The following is a 17,747-nucleotide window of genomic DNA, read 5'->3' on the forward strand; positions in this document are numbered from 1 at the left end:
GGCCATCTCCAAACTGTTCCCACAAAGTTGGGAGCATGAAATTGTCCAAACTGTCTTGGTATGTTGATGCCTTTAGGAGTTTCCTTCCCTGGAACTAATGGGCCAAGCCCAACCCCTGAAAAACAACCTCAGACCAAAATCGTACACAGTCCTAACCTCAACCAGGTGGAACACCTTTTGGATGAATTAAAGTGGAGACTGCAAGCCAGGCCTTCTCGTCCAACATCAGTGCCTGGCCTCTCAAATGTGCTTCTGGAAGAATAGTCAAACAGTCCCATAGACACACTAAATCTTGTGGACGGCCTTCTCAGAAGAGTTGAAGCTGTTATAGCTGCAAAGGGTGGACCAGCTCAATCCGCAACCCTACGGATTAAGACTGGGATGCCATTAAAGTTAACATTGTGTGTAAAGGCAGGCGTCCCAATACGTTTGTCAACATAGTGTATTTATGAAGTATGTGGCCGTTATTAGTGGAGTGTATATTGAATACATGAAACTGGGCATAACATTTTGATTAAAATGGAGCTTATTTAGTAGTAAGGCATGCTGTAGGAAAATGGGGAAAGATTATTGATCCTTATAATGCACTGACCCTTCATGTGCAGATTATCGTTCCCCCAGCTGTCACATCTGACCAATATCTGAACCTGATTGGATACACCTTTCTGTCTTCCAGGGTCTGCGAGAGTCTGCTGATCTCCTTGGTCACCACAGTCATTGTATTTGTGTCATCGATGGTTCTGGGGGAATGCCGGAAACTTTCTCCCTCAACTGACTGGAACAACGGCACCATGTCTACGCAGGTACCTGAACTGTGCCTCTGTTTTGCATATGTTATGTTTTTTACGAACATGGCTCGGTGACAAAGTTCCATAGGGGCCTGTTTATTCCAGTACCCACTCTCTGCTTAACACTGCAACGTGATCTACATTTCACCAGCCATACATATAATACAGGCCACCGAATCCCACAGAGTGTCTTCTGCTTAAATGGGTTTTAAACACAAAAGGTTTTTAACTTTACACTAGCCCCCAACACTTACCTGAGTCCTCTAGCAATGCTGTGCCCGGCTGCAGTAGTCCTCCCCTCTTTTCTCTCACAGGAGTCTGAGAGCAGCGAGAGCCATTGTCTCCTACTGCTCTCAGTCACACGCTATGTATGTGTGTTTTATGGACATGCACAGCCCCCAGGAGTGCACCCTTAGCACACAGCTTGCCAGAGGGGCACTTGGAGAAGAAGAGGAGGGAAGAGTGCTGGTGGGGACTGACAAAGTAAGCTACTGCTCTATGCAGTATCCCTGCACAGAGTAGGTTATGTATAATATGTTTATTGCTTTAATTAACCACTTGCTTACTGGGCACTTAAACACTGATTGCTTACACTGATAGGGATCACTGCTAGGTGGCACTGATTGGCACAACTGGTGGGCATTGATAGGTGGCACTTGTAGGCATTGCTAGGTGGCACTGGTGGGCACAAGGACAGGTGGCACTGGCAGGGGGTACTAAATGGCACAGAGGAGGCAGATGTGCCTCCTTCCTCTTCAGGACCAATGTCCCTTTAACATAAGCTGGTGATCAGCTTTTTTTTCTCCTCAAAAAAAAAATGATCACGAGCATTTGTTTACATCATGTGATCAGCCGTCATTCAGCTATGGCCCGGACCTCAAGTGGTTAAAAAAAAAAAAAAAAAGCGATTTTAATATCACTTTAATGCCGCATAGTGCACTCTGTGCACTCTGTGATTGGAAGGGAGGCTGGACACATGACTTTGATAACTCACATGTCTGGGCCCTCCTCTCCCGGAGTTTGTTTTTTCACCAACACAGTTGTTAGAGTTCTGTTCTTTCAAAATGTTTTTTTTTCCTCTTCTATGGATTGAAGGACACAGTGAAGACCTGACCAATGGTTTGTGGTGCCCCCCTGCAGGAATAGGATGCTCTGCACAAAAAACAAAACACTACTTACACTGCTGGTGGCCAAACCCCTATCTGGAAGAGATGACTCAGTGCAGTTCTTTTTGCTCAGGCTGGGTTCACACTTATGCAAATTGGATGCAGATTTCTTTGCATCCGATTCGCATGACCGGAGACTGTGACCGGCTCTATTTCGGTTCACATAGCTCTGGAGCGGCCGCGAAGCGCACAGCAAGAAGGGTCCTGTGCATCTTTTGGCTCCGTTTCAGGTCTGAATTCAAGCCAATAATTCTGACCTGGTTCTCCCCTGAAACAGTGAACGGGGTCGCACCGGGCCCCTTCTGCGAGCCGCGGCCACACATAGTGTGAACCCAGGTTAGGTTCACCTTTTGAACATGTTAACGCCCGTATTTTTTCTACAAAATTTATGTGCATTTATTAGATTTCCCTGAAAAGTGGACTGATCCTTTAAAGTGGGAGTAAACTTCCTTTGTTGATTTTTTACCTATAGGTAAGCCTATAATAAGGCTTACTTCTAGGCACAATAAATATCTCCTAAACGTGCACAGTGTAGGAGAGGTTTACTTTAGAAGCAGCTGGTGACATTGCAGGAGTGACATCATCACGGCTTGCCCATTCATATAGCCGAAGACCGGTTAAAGATGGAAGCACCTACAGCGGTGACAGCGTACCGCTGGAGGGCTTCATTTCAGGTAAGTTTGTCATAATGTGCAAGTATACAGTACATACTAGCATATTATGACTTAAACTGCCCCGGGCCCAATTATTTATTTTTTCTGCGTTTTTACTACAGATTTTAAGGTGAGTTTTTCATGTTTGTTACAGTAGACACTGCTTTGGAACATCCCAATAGTTAGATGTTTTAGAACTCCTTTTTCTTTTCTCTGCATTCATTAAATGACAGCACCCACCCCTCCTAGTTGTTTTATCTGTCTCCTATTATTTATGTAATGCTTTGTGACTATCTGAGCTGCCTTTTTGGAGATGGAGGAGGAGGCCAACCCTAAGAAGTTCTTTGTTTTTTTGTGCCTAGCATCCTACTCCTGCAGGCGGCTCAAGAGACAGATCTTCCAAAATCTTTACTGTGTCCTTCAATGAAGGCAGAGAAAGGGATTTTAAGCATGGAACATGGCATGTATTCATTATACTAAAAGCTTGTAGAAGGCCATCTACATATTTATTTCTTGCTCCAACATGTCTCAGCTCTGTACAGAGTGCATAGAACCACTCACATCGGTCTCTGCCCCAGAGAAGCTTCTTGTTTTTTTGTCCCCAACGTTCACCCAGTTTATCCTCTTTCCATCAGTTCTCATCGGATGAAGTCAATACCAGCATCAAGACCTTCTTCTGTCCCAACAATACCTACAACGACATGGCCACCCTCTTCTTCAACCCTCAAGAGTCGGCCATCTTGCAGCTGTTCCATCAAGAAGGTAAAAATTGCTTGTTCAGTAGAATTTTTTTTGCCGTCAGGCTGTCGGCAATTGTTTGTGTGAAAGGTTCTCCCAATCTCTTGTGTTCCAGGCACTTTCAGCCCCGTCACTCTGTCTTTCTTCTGCTCTATGTACTTCCTCTTGTCCTGCTGGACGTATGGTATTTCTGTGCCTAGTGGTCTGTTTGTGCCCTCCTTGCTCTGTGGAGCTGCCTTTGGTCGTTTGGTAGCTAACCTCCTGAAAAGGTAGACAGACTAATACATGAGTGGCTGGTCTCCCGGCAGTTTTTTGGCATTTTAAGCCTGACCTCTTGTATCTCTGTTTAGTTACTTGGGATTGACCCATATCTATTCTGGAACCTTTGCCTTGATTGGTGCTGCGGCTTTCCTCGGGGGCGTGGTCCGGATGACCATTAGCCTTACGGTCATCCTCATCGAATCAACAAATGAGATCTCGTATGGCCTTCCCATAATGATCACACTCATGGTGAGTTTCTGTTTAGACCAATAGTCAATGCTAATGACATTTGACAGGGCATGAAATTGGCACTCTAGGTGAACCCGAAGCACCTTAATGAATACAAAGGGCTGAAAGACGCATATCTTCACCTTGTTGGATTCACTGTATAGAAAAAAGATACATTTTGGTACTGCAGTTGGTGGTGAAATTCCTGAAGTTTGTTGTGGATTCAACCCCTTTCCCTTACCTTGATTGGAGGAAATGGATTTCAGCTGCTGTGAAGGTATATACATCCATCAGTGCGCACAGTCAGCCCTGTCAGTTCATTGGAAATGTTCATCCTTTTATTCTAAGTTTTTATTCAAAGGCTTTTCCGAATGGCTGTATATTAAAAATGTGTCGATGTGCTAAAATCCTCGTAAAAGATTATGAAAACAAATGGATATGAAAATGTGTCCATTTTTGTGTTCTTAAAATGAGATGTTTGAAATGGTTCTAAACCTATTTTTTTTTTAAATCTAAAATGAAAAAAATATATATGTTATACTTGCCTTCTTTGTGCAGTTGTTTTGCACAGAGAAGCCCCCAGAACCTCTTCTTTTTTTTTTTTTTTTTTTTTTTTTACCTTAACCACTTCAAAACTGGGCAATTATACCCCCTTCATGCCAAGACCAATTTTCAGCTTTAAGTGCTCTTGCATTTTGAATGACAATTACTCAGTCATGCAACACTGTACCAAACAAAATATTTTTATAATTTTTTTTTCACACAAATAGATCTTTATTTTGATGATATTTTAATCACCCCTGGATTTTATTTTTTGTGCTAGAAGTAAAATTTTGAAACCGTTTTTTTTTTTTTTTTTTTTTTTTTTTTTATTTGCTATGGTGCAAATCATCAAAAATTCATCACACCTGGTGTACTGATGGCCTATCTCATTTCGTGAGGCCCTGAAAATTCAGGACAGTACAAATTCTCCCCAAATTACCCCCTTTTTTGAAAGTAGACAGTCCAAGGTATTTAGTACGAGTCATGGTGAGGGTTTTTTTTTTTTTTTTAAGTTGATATATTTTCCCACAATTCTTGGGAAAATTAAGCAATTAGTTTGTATTCTTTTACACAAAATTGTCATAATAAGTTATTTCTCACACACTGCAGAAGCATACTTCCAGTTACACCCCAAAATAATATGTGAGACTTTTTCACAGCCTGGCCACATAGAGAGGCCCAACAGACAGGGAGCACCATCAGGTGTTCTAGGAGCATTAATTACACATATCATTTCCTTATGACCTGTCACACCTTTGAAGGTTCTGGAGCACCAGGACAGTGGAATTACCCACAAAATGACCCAATTTTGGAAAGCAAACACCCAACGTATATTCTGAGGCATAATTAGTCATTTTGAACATTTTTCTGTTTTTTCAAAAGTTTTTGGAAACGTGGAAAGAAAATAAAAACCTATTCATATTTTTTTTTTTACACGAAGTTGTCAATTTATAAGATTTTTTTTTTTTTTTTTTATAGCGTGTACATATACTAAAAAATATATAATATTCTACTCATCCCGAGTATAGCGATACCACACCACAAACACCCCAAGGTATAGTGTATGAGGCATGGGCTGTGACAGGTCCTCTTTATTTGGGGGGAGATTTTAACCAGCTCTCCTCACACACTGAGGAGGAGAACCCTGAAATTGCACTACAGCTGTTTGTTGACATTTGTGACCATACACAACCGGTCACGTGGTAAAGAGCCAATTTCATTGGCTCTTTACCCTGATTGGGGGTGGTCCGAGGGGCACGCCTCATCCCCGATCACCACGCTGCACACACGAGCGGCGATAGTTCCGTATTTTTACCCATCACTAGAGGGATCACCAGCAGAAGAAAGGAGATCTGATTCCTGCAGATCTTCTTATAGACCTCATTTAGAATACAGTGTCCAGTTATGGGGACCTCATTTAAAAAAAATATTGATAAGATAGAACAAGACCCAGAGATGGGCAACAAAAAGAGTAAAAGATCTGAGAGCTAAAACCTGAAAAGAAGAGACTGGGGGAACATCATATGTAAAGTATGGAGGGGAGAAGGGAAAGGTGGGACACTACTGAAACCTTTTAAATACATCATTGGGGTGACTAAGGTTCAGGAGGGGAAGTATTTTCAATATGAAATGAGATCAAGAACATGCAGACATGACTTCAACCCAGCAGTAGGAAAGTTCAAAACTAAACTTAGCATTTCACTAAAAAGTAGTAGTTGATACGTAGGAACCAGCAAATGTAGCGAGTCAATCAACAGTGGGTGATTTAGACATGCTTGGGACAAACATAGATCTATACTTAGGCAGGCAGTAGTTGATGGCTGATTTGGTGTTCTTTTTTAGGTTGCAAAATGGACAGGTGATCTCTTCAATAAAGGAATCTATGATGTCCATATTGGACTGAGGGGCGTGCCTCTGCTGGAGTGGGAGACCGAAGAGGAAATGGACAAGTAAGTGATCTTCTTAAAAAAAAAAAAAAAAGAACCATTTCATGAAACTGGGGATACTGGGGAGGTTTGCCCCCCTAAATTATATAGGAGAAGCCTGGCTAGCTGTGACAGTTGCATGATAAATAGGGCCGAGGTGTCCCTAAACGCTACATATCTTCTTATGACTAAATAATCGAATACCTCGAAGTGTGTTGTGTTTGTTTTTTTTCTTGATTTGCCACTGTCCATTTTTATCACCCCAGAATTCAAGATCTTATAGGGTTAATTACTAGTAAGGAGTGCAGTCGGACATCATCTTTCCAATGTCTTCTTGTCACAGGTTAAGAGCCAGCGATATCATGGAACCCAACCTCACCTATGTATACCCTCACACCCGCATCCAGTCCCTGGTCAGCATTCTGCGTACTACCGCCAATCACGCCTTCCCTGTAGTGACTGAGAACCGTGGAAATGAAAAGGAGTTTATGAAAGGAAACCAATTGATCAGCAACAACATAAAGTTTAAAGTCAGTACCTGGTGTGGGGATGGGCAGACCAAAAACTGAAAACAAATGTACCAAGTTTATTTATTAAATTTTTTAGGCTGAAGTTTAGGCAGATATACAAAGCAATAAAAACTTTATATAGAGTAATTTATTCCTTTAAAAAAAAAAAATATATATTTTATATATAACTTGAATCTATTTTGATAACGGCTTCTATCGTGCATAGTAGCATTCAGGCTGGAAGAGGGAGGGGTGTACCTAGGAGCCAATTGGGCTTCGCTATGTGCTGACAGAGAGTGAGAGCAGAGGGATGACTATTAATGTATCACTGTTGCTTCATTGTGCAGATTGGCTTCCATTACACAGGTATATTTATGCATACGCCCGTGTGAAGGACTGTCTTTGCCAGCATAGAATGTACATGCGTTGTGTGCAGGCAGCCCTATTCAGGTTGGGACTATACAGGCACTAATCATGGTCAAATTGGATTAAAAAAAAAATATATATATATATATATATATATATCTATCTTTATTTATACAAAGAATAAAAACGTGTCTGAAAAAATACAATATGGACATAGAGGCGCTAAATTTCTTGCCTCTATGGGTGTATCATATTTTTTTAAATGCATGTTTTTATCCTTGCATACAAAAAAATTTAATTTTACAAATTTGACCACAATTGGTGCCTGTATAGTCCCAACCTCAGAGGGTATTGTTTGTAGAAATCTATATCAGGGATGATGGCACTCCACCAACTATAGCCAGATCCATTCCTTCATTCATGTGTTTTGGGACACAGCAGCTGTACGGGCACCACGGCTGATCCCAATTTCACTGCACAGCTGTCCAATTGGGACCAGCAGCTGTCTGTGCAATCGCTGCATCCCAATAGACATGGATGGAACTGCCTGCATACCAATGCAGGAAATGTCTGTGATTGGCTTGTGGGTGAAAATGAACCTTTGCACAGGTGTATGCATAGATACGATCATGTGAATGAGCCCATTTTTATGTGACCATTTAAATCAATAATTAGCAAATGCATTCTTCTGTTCTTAAATGAACTGGTAAATTTTTCTTCTTTTTCTAGTAGTCTCTTATTTGCGAACAAAAACCTGATGATCCTGACAATTCCCATCCCTCCCTAGAGCATTATGACCATGTCAAACATGGAAACTGAGCCATGCTGACATGGTCAGTTTGTGTCCATCGGTTAGCCAATTGTAACTGCATGATGCTGTGCCCATGCCAGTCATCCTTTATACAGCCTTGCTGTCATGCCCCTGCTTTGTCCTGTCCTGCCTGACACAGTGCACAGAGACAGGGAAGGTTTTCTCCGTTGACATTTTTCACCTGCCCACCCTCAGGCACCCTCAAACCCTGTGAAATGAGCAATGTTAGCGAAGGTCAGGTATGCTGATGTACAAAAAAAAATTTTTGTCTCCTTTTACACAGAAGTCCAGCATCCTGACTAGAGCCGGTGAGCAGCGGAAGAGGAGTCAGTCTATGAAGTCTTACCCATCCAGTGAACTGCGCAACATGTGTGACGATCACGTGGTCTCGGAAGAAGCCCCTGAAAAGGAGGACATGCTGCAGCAGATGTTAGAGAGAAGGTATAGACTGGAAGTTGGAAAAAAAATTGTCTAAATGCAAGAGCCCATGTTTTTTTTTTCTTGGAGTGCTTTGTGTGTTTCAGATTTGTGCAGTAATCCAACATGAAACATTTCCTGTATTTTGCCTCTGTGCAGGAGCTTTCTGTAATAGACTGATCACTGCTGCTCTCTCTCTGCTTGTGCAGGGTGACTGGCCTTGTATCCACCCCTCCTGTAGTTTTCTGCATAGAGTGGAAGGATCCACATGGTCCCTCCCAACAGCCCTTTTTGCATCCCAGTGATGAATTCAATGCTACTTTTACAAGGTGATGCCTGGGGTTGCTGCGCACACTGTGTTGTTATATATGTTGTGGCTATTTGGAGAATGTAAATTAAAACACATCTCTGAGCAAATATTACCCTTACTCCCCTGTGCTTCCTGGGACTTACGCAATGTGTCTGTTGTAGGCAGTGTGTAAGTCTCGATACTTACCGTATGTTCACAATGGGCTTTGTGTAAATACCTGTACAGTTGTAGCCTCATCCAGCCTGTCGTTGATTTGTATGGACTAGCTATAGAATCCGCCTGTCCCTCTTGGGCACAGAAGTATGCTCGAATGTACACCGTTTATCCCTCTTAGGTCTTTGTGCAAGAGGCCCTAATGTGTGCTTTGTATTCCAGACTGGTATTATGTAACTTGTGTATGTTCTCTGCAATAAATAAATAAATATGTAACATTGGTCTATCTCCAGGTACACCCCTTACCCTAACCTGTACCCCGACCAATCCCCCAGCGAGGAGTGGACTATGGAGGAACGCTTCCGTCCATTGACTTTTCACGGCCTTATCCTGCGCTCCCAGCTGGTGACGTTACTAGTCCGGGGTGTCTGCTACTCTGAAACACAATCTGTAAGTGCTGTAACATCCTCCCTTCCTATTTCCTATTTCCTGCTTTTTAAATATGTAGCCATCCTTCGGTCAGTACTTTTTTTATTTTTTTTTATTTTTTTTTACTTTATTTCTTCACAAATTTCGTAATATTTACACCATATATCAAAGCAGGCATTTCTTCCAGCACCCAAACTCCCTCCACCATACGTTCCACCCCCCCCCTTAAAAGCAATAAGTGTAATATCAACTATACACATGTTGACAGAAGCCTGTGTGGGGAAGTCATCCTACAGGAGGACCTGTCTAGAAATCAAATTAAGTCTAAGTTCACAACCCATTAGCTGCATCCTCTCAACTACATCCTTTCCTCACAATCATTCATCTTACAATCTCTCAAGGTCTATTTCCTTTTAAGTCATTAACCGCCTTTTCTGTGTGTGTGTGTGTGTGTGTGTGTATGTATATGTGTGTGTGTGTATATATGTGTATATGTATATATATATATATATATATATATACATTTTATTTTTTTCCAGACTAGTAAACATTACACAATAAAGCCTCTTGCTTCCCACCAGTGTTTCCAAATCAAGTCCTATTTCTTTAACGCCCATGGTTTTGTATATATCGATTTCTCCTTAAGAATTACCCCATTCATGCTATTCAGCCATTCTCCACTGGAGGCGACACTGACTGCCATCTCCGAGCGATCAGGTTCCTTGCTTGGAATAAATATCTCATGACAGCTACCTGGCTGTTTCCTGGATTTCCCACTCCCTCCACTAGTCCCAGTAGGCAACGTTTTACCTCCAATCTAATGGAGGATCCAAACGTACGGTCGATGACTCCTGTCATCTCCGTCCAGTAACAGAACAGCTTCGGGCATCTCCAAAACATATGGAGCACATCCGCTTCTAAGTCCCCACACCTAGGACTTGAGTCTGGCCGATGGCCAAACTGGAAAAGTTTCCTAGGTGAATAGTAAGTTCTATACAGTAAGAACAAATGGAACATCCTCTGGGAGGGGAATAGTGAGACCAGTTGAGCTAGTTCCACATCTTTTTCCCATTTTCTTCTTAATGGGTGGGGGGGTTGCCATCCCTCCCATTCTCCCCTTATTGATATAAGGGTATCATTTTGAAATTAGACCCTTTCCTGTTTCAGCATTAATTAATTTTTGAAGTACTGGGATTGTACTCCATTCCAGGGAACTCCCTCTGAACTGTTCATCCAGTGCGTGCCTGACCTGCAAGTATCCAAAAAAAACAAAAACAAAAAAAAAAAATGTATTGTTCAGTACGGTATATTGGTCTCTCCGTTCCTGGAAAGATTCCAGGGTACCGTTTAGGTAAAGCTGGATAATATTTTTTATTCCACATCTCTCCCATTCCCTTACTACCCCCATCTTTTTTTAGTTCTCCCAGTTTGCTATTATCCCACAAGGGGGTATTTCCCATGTGACCTCTATACTTCAATATTGTTTTTGCTGTGTCCCATACTCTCATCAAGTTCAGGGTAAGGATTCCTGAGGGAAAGGATCCTGCTTCTAGGGCTTCAGGTATTGAGTCGTGTGGGGTGTTTTGTAGGAGCATCTTTCTTACTACTTCTTGGCCTACTATGTTACACCCTGTTATGTGCTGAAGCTGTGATGCCAAGAAATGGCTAAAGGGGCGTGGAAGCGCTACTCCTCCCTCCACCTTCGGTCAGTACTTTAGTTCTGGGTAGGGATGAGCTCAGGCGTGTTCGCATGGTCCACGTGCTGAGCCCTCCAGGAAGTCGGCGCAGCGCTGCGCTAATCGCAGGCAGTGAAACTGCCCCAATATGCGGCTGCAGAGATCGGGCAATGTCTCACTGCCTGTGATTAGCGCTGCGCGGACTTCCTGGAGGGCTCAGCACATGGACCATGCGAACACGCCAGAGCTCATCCCTAGTTCTGGGTTGATTTAGTCTCTGAAGTTTCGGTGCCAGGCGTTTTCAAACCAGCAACTTCTACTAGAACACCTTTATTCAATATTTCTGTGTAGCGGCAAATTGGAACTCTTTTTAGAAGAGTTTTTTTGCTTTCCTTTGGATCAGCTGTGGAGTTGAAGCTGAACCCCAGGGATCTTTTTTAAAATCTCTTCTAAAATTATCTTTCGCCCAAACCCAGGAAATATGAGTCATTTTTTTTATTTTTTTATTTGCATGATGTTGGATCCTTTCTCTGTTTTGGGTGTGTCTGTTATTTATATGTCAGTAAGGATTTGGGACATTGGTGATGGGAGATCATTCGACAGTCATGAAATCAAATCCTTCAAGTGTGGTTGGGCAGAACAGGCAGGGAAATTGATTTACTGAAGGCAAATAGGCTGCTCACTGTGCAAGGGAATGAGATGATGCTTTGTGGACTTTCATCATGTGCAAACAAAAATACTGTTTTTTTTTTTTTTTTTTTTTTTTTAACTTTCCATTGTGATTGATGGAGGAAGAGGGGGCTTTTTCAGCCCCCAAAAGGGGGGTGGGACTTTGCATGAAGCACATTACTGCAAAAAAGTAATTGGGTGATCATAAGGGAATTTTATTCACATGATACTAGAACATACAAATGATAATCACAAATTACATGTAATTATACATAAAATGCACAAATGGGTCATAAAGTAGATAGACGTACGTTGTAATATTAATATCAATAATAAAATGATAAACAATAATAACAAAAGATAATAATGGGTAAAGCAATCAATCACTCAATAAAATTCCCTAGTTCACCAACAATCTGAATGGAGTACAGCAATAATTAAACGATATAACCTGCAGGACCTAAGGCCTCATTTAAACCTGTAGGGATGAGTAATTGATCATATTGTAGAGCATCTGAATCTGAAGAGAACACGGCAGATATTATCTCTACGCGTTTCGTGGCTTCCATGCCACTCGCCAGGAGCAAGCACATGTAGTATCGATCACTGTAAAGATATGAATTTGAGAGAGAGCGAGATAGACAAGAGCAGATATAATCAGGGATGGGGCATAAAACCCCTATACCTACGGTATGTAAATATACTCACTAGAGTTCCATTGTGATGGGGTATTTTAGCAAAGTGAATTTTCACCACATTCCCTGAGCTAGGGGAAAATTCCCTTGCAAAGTAAACAGTCTGTTTGCCTTTAGTAAAACACCCCAGGGACACCGATGAGCTGCCAGTCAACTGATGCAACATGGATAGGCAAGAGACAGTCTGGGACTCTGAACAGCTTGGGACCGCCTACTGCAGATAGCAGCCAAATAATTATCTTGCTACAAACAGGAACAAACTACACAGGGGCAGTTAAATGACCGGTGGCCACGGGTTTTATGGACAGGATATTAGGGCAGCGAGCCTTAGCAGTGGGACCTTTACAGATGAATTGCTTAGTGGTTGCGTGACAACATGAAAAACAGAATTAATGTACACAATAACATGCACAATAAAATGAAAGCGTTATAGATTGGGTGGTGAGTTTTTGTAACTAGCCCGAAATATCAAAAGAAGAAATGGCCGCACTCTGTACTTGATAAAAATTATTTTATTTAGCCCAAAATATACAAACAAGAATAACATACACAGGATACATATGAGACAGGACCTGCATACAGAGGGGAGTCCTGTATTGCACAGAATGGTCAACAGGGAAGGACGTGATCCACTACCCCATTCAAAAATGTAAAGGGAAAAAAAGACCACAAGGGGTCATGCAAAAAGAGCCAGTATACACAGTAGGCAGTATGGAGAGAAGAGAATGGGAAGGAAAGAAAAAAATAACGGCGTACAAATCCCAGGGGCCTGGGGCGCAGAAAGATCAAATTTCCAACAACTGATGGTCAAAATGAGAAGGGTGTGAGTGAGATATCCAAGGTTGCCAAGCTCTTAAACTTATCATGACAGTCAGTTGATATGGCCGTCAGTTTTTCGTTAATAATATCATTAATGCAGTGTTTAATTGCCTCAGGACAGGAGACTTCCATGCTCTGGCAATAGTGAGCTTAGTTGCTGTAAAAAGGTGAGTAGCAAGTAGTTGTTCAGCTCGAAAAGGGAGTATCTATGAGCTTAACCACTTCCCATCCGGCCAATGCACATATACGGCCGGGTGGGAGCCGTCTACTTCTGAGAGGACGTTCAGGAACGTCCACCAGAAGGAGCGGGATCGCACGCGCGTGCCCACGCAGCGGCACGATCCCGATGCGCCCGTGTCACCCAGACACGGCGCATCTCAGATCGGCAGGAGGGCTCTGTGATTGGCCCTCCTGATCACATGACGGCCATGTCCAATCATGGCCGTCATGTGATGTAAACAAACAGCCGGTTGCTAGGCAATCGGCTCCTCCTCTCCTCACACAGAAGTCATCGCTGAGGAGAGGAGAGCAGATCGCTGCAGCCGGCTGATGATCAGTGAGTATGAGCTGTTTTTTACAGCTTTTTACTCACTGATCACCAGTCTAGTGTAAACACAAATCACCACACAGTGTAAACACAATGTCCCCACACATGTCCCCAAAACATACATGTCCCCAAATAATAAATACACATGTCCCTAATAATAAAAACATATCCCACTAAAATCACATGTCCCAATGATCACCTGCACACATATGTACATGATCATTTGCGTACATATGTCCGTGATCACACAAACCAATTATTATACACTTAACGGAATTTTTTTGACCAAAAACATGTAGCAGAATACATTTTGGCTTAAATTTATGACAAAATTTGATTTTATTGGATTTCTTTTAAAATAGAAAAAAGAAAATATTGTTTTTTTTCCAAATTTCTGCTTTTGGAGTCGTGAATAAATACCACCAAAATAAAGCTCTATTTGTGCAAACAAAATGATAAAAATTTCATTTGGGTACAGTGTAGCATGACCGCGCAATTGTCACTGAAAGCGCTAGAGCGATGAAAGATGAAAATTGGGCTGGGAAGGAAGGGGGTGAAAGTGCCCTGTATTGAAGTGGTTAAAAAGCAAGAGCTTCATAATGATTTTGTTTGAGGTTGTAGTGTAACAATGTACTAAGTAAAGCATAGACCCAAATCCATAGTGTGCTCTCCTTCAGACAGTACCACCAAATGTTCACCATTGTTCCTGGCTGAGTACATCCACGGAAACAAATTGAAGGATAATTGGGGACAAGGCAAGCCAGTCAAGCTGATGTGTATAGTACCAGTGATACAACAATTTTTGCAAGCATTCTCGAGTATGGCAACAATTTTTGAGCATTTAGAAGAATCCAAAGTTACGATCTGCCAGTCCTTGTGATCCAACTCTTTTCCTAGTTCAGGTTTCCATCTATACGGTCCCACAGGAGGTTATGTAGTAGAAATTAAAATGAAATGGAAATGAAACCAGGCAAATGGGGGGCGTGATCAACAAAGAGTGAATAAGGCCAGACCCAAAATTACGAAGCTACAGATAGCGGTAATGTTCACGAAGAGGTATCTCGTGAAATGATCGAAGAGATTCAAAAGTCAAGGTCCTGGTTGGGAGTAAGGAGAGAATGGACATCAGTAAAGGCGTGTTCAAACCACTAGAGGACTGCATTAAATTCTCCAGGCCAGGAGAAAATATGGGGCAGTGGAGCAACCGTAATAGTGGCAAATAGGGAGAAATCAGGCCCATGGAAAATTCTCTCTAAGTCTCAAAGCTGAAAGGAGTGGCATAGGGTAAAGAAGACAACAGGATGCGGTAAGAGTCAGTCATATCAATAGCAGTTTAAAGCGGGATATGATGAGTGGCATGAAGATGTGAAAGTGGGGCTGTATTTGCTGCCAAATAGTAATCCTCAAGTTTGGGAACCGACATCCCACCATTTATCTTGCGAGCAAATAGTATACATCAATTGATACGAGGGCGAGAAGACCCCCAGACAAATTTTTCCGTTGGTGGTTTCCAAGTATATATTGGGGAGAGTACAGGGACTGGGAGACCTAGAGAAGTTTGGGAAGATGGGTCATATGAACTGCATTGATTTTTTTGAACCAGGGCAATGAATAATGGCTCCAAAAAGTCAGGAGGGCAACGAGCTGTTTAAATAATGCTGGATAATTGGCTTGGTAAAGCGCGCTAAAGATGGGGTTAGTTTAATAGCAAGATATAGCAAGGTTGTAGTTCACTGAAAAGGAAAAATTGCTTTAACATGTCTCTTGTCTAGTCAGTTGAGGTCACTGACATTAACACAGATTTTGTGGGGTTAAAACCTGCAAGGCAATGGCATAATGTGCTAGTATGCATCACATACTAGCACAATATGAGATCCTTACCTTAGAACAAAGCCCTCCAGTGTCACCGCTAACAGGGCTTCCAACTTCACCTGGTCTTCCTTCTGGGTTTGCGTGCTCTGGCCATCTGGCTGGGCCGCGATTACATCCCTCCTGTATGCATTTCACTACTGCAGCACGGAGCTCTAAAGGGACGGCACGGGTATGCAGTGTGAATGTCTCCTAAACGGTGCAAACTTAGAAGATATACAGTCTACCTCCCAGGTAAGCTTTATTATATGCTTGCCTGTAGATACAATAAAATAAAAAAAATACACCTTTTTAACATGGATTCCAGTAAGAGGAGAAGAAATCCAGCAGGTCCATCAAACTTGGCTTAAAGTAAGGTGAAGCAAAGGACAGCAATATGTCATTTGCAAATAATGACATTTTGTGAGCAGAGCCTGCCAATTCCAGTGGCTTGATTATCAGTATGAAAAGGGATCGCCTCTGCTAGGGGTTCCATAGCCAATACGAATAAAAGTGGGGACAGAGGGCAACCCTTTGCATGTCCTCCTTTTTAAATAGGAAAGGATGGAGACTCAAATCTATAGTATTTAAACTTTGCTTATAAAAAGCTATACAGGGCCCCGTAACCCACTGCAAAAAGAATGGGCCAAAGCCTTAATAATGAAGGATACCTCACTTTTCTGATACCTGAAAATGTATACAGTTTAAATGGATGTCGAGGTGCTAGAATAAAGACCTAGTTCAGTTAATTAACCACATTTGTGCAAGCATTAAAGAGGAAGTAAACCCTGATGGGTTTACTTCCTCTTTGATTCCCTGCAAAGGTAAAGCATAAGGGACTAGTATGCATCGCATAGTAGTCCATTATGTGTCACTTACCTGACACAGGAGCCAGCGATGTCACCGCTGTCCCCTTGTGTACGGAGCCTCCATCTTCTCGTGGGTCTCGCTGCTCTGGCGCTATCATTTGACGGAGCCGCGATGACGTCACTCCCGTGTACGTGCATGGGAGCCGCCACTTGTGGCATATCGCCGTTAATAATAGCGCTCTGCGCGCCGCTGTCTGCGGCGCATGCGCCATAGACAGTGGTGCCTGTCTTTTGACAAATCTCCTAAACCGTGTAGGTTTAGGAGATATTTCTTGGACCTACAGGTAAGCCTTAATCTAGGCTCACCTGTAGGTCTCCCCCCCCCCCCCCCCCGGTTACATGCTCTTCCATGCTCAGAAGCAGCGGAGCTCAGACAGGGCAGTGGGGAGGGATTGTTAGAAAGGGGAGTGTGAGGCTGGCAATACAATATACAATTTTCTCGAATGCAGGTCTAGAGGGATGTGTTCTTTCATAGCAATATGAGGACAGTACAGATCAGAAGGATAGAGCATTGAGGATGACATTGTTTATACAGAAAACAATGGAGAGTTAATGATGGCTGTTGCACCTTCAAAATGCTATTCTATGGAGATGCATGTGTGCACAGAATTGAGAGTAGTAATTTGCAACACAAGAGAGGACTTGCTAAAAGTGGGGAGAGTTAGGTAAGGTTGAACTTCTGCTTTAATATATTTTATAATTTTTTTTTTTTTTTTTTTTTTTTTTTTTATAGAGTGCTAGCCAGCCCCGTCTGACCCATGCAGAGATGTTGGAAGATTACCCTCGTTACCCTGACATTCACGACGTCAATCTAACACTCCTAAATCCACGGATGTTGGTGGTAAGTAGAAGAAGCAGAAGAGAAATTCGGGAAAGTAAATTTTTTTTATTTATTTTTTTTAAGTTTTTTTTTTTTTACTGCACTACTCTGTAAATTCTGTTTATTTCTGCCCAGTGCACCTGTCCTCTGGCTTCAGCAGGGCAACAGTCTCTTTCATAGAGCAGATACCTGCAGCTATGTTGAGTTGCCCAGTGTGAATCTGAATACCCCTTTAAAGTGGTTGTAAACCTAGTTACACCATTTTTACCTGGAATAAGCCTATAATAAGGCTTATCTGTAGGTACTGTAAATATCTCCTAAATCTGCACCGTTGAATATACTCTTGCGCCAACGTCATTGGCGCATGGAAGAAATGGCACAGGACGGCACGTTGCTTCAGCAGCCATTTCTTCAGCGTGCCGTGGCCAATCACAGGCCTGAAGCCTGCAAACCCAGAAATTGCTCCCGGAGACATGTCGCCGGTTCAACAGCTTCGATCTAAGGTGA

At 42.3% G+C, this 17,747-nt stretch overlaps 1 protein-coding gene across 1 annotated transcript in view; it reads left to right on the forward strand.

Annotated features, from left to right (window-relative positions):
* Positions 1-17,747, forward strand: part of CLCN6 (chloride voltage-gated channel 6) — a 62,094-nt gene that overhangs the window by 32,418 nt on the left and 11,929 nt on the right. The window contains exons 13-21 of the mRNA XM_077457733.1: positions 677-803; positions 3,243-3,369; positions 3,461-3,614; positions 3,696-3,855; positions 6,220-6,326; positions 6,646-6,832; positions 8,272-8,429; positions 9,162-9,318; positions 17,154-17,261. Of these exons, the coding sequence (XP_077313859.1) occupies positions 677-803; positions 3,243-3,369; positions 3,461-3,614; positions 3,696-3,855; positions 6,220-6,326; positions 6,646-6,832; positions 8,272-8,429; positions 9,162-9,318; positions 17,154-17,261 (1,285 nt within the window). The remainder of the gene's footprint in view (positions 1-676; positions 804-3,242; positions 3,370-3,460; positions 3,615-3,695; positions 3,856-6,219; positions 6,327-6,645; positions 6,833-8,271; positions 8,430-9,161; positions 9,319-17,153; positions 17,262-17,747) is intronic.

Source organism: Lithobates pipiens, unplaced genomic scaffold, assembly GCF_037356315.1.
Source record: "Lithobates pipiens isolate NorthernLeopardFrog02 unplaced genomic scaffold, aLitPip1_a1.2 Scaffold_27, whole genome shotgun sequence".
Lineage (NCBI taxonomy): Eukaryota > Metazoa > Chordata > Amphibia > Anura > Ranidae > Lithobates > Lithobates pipiens.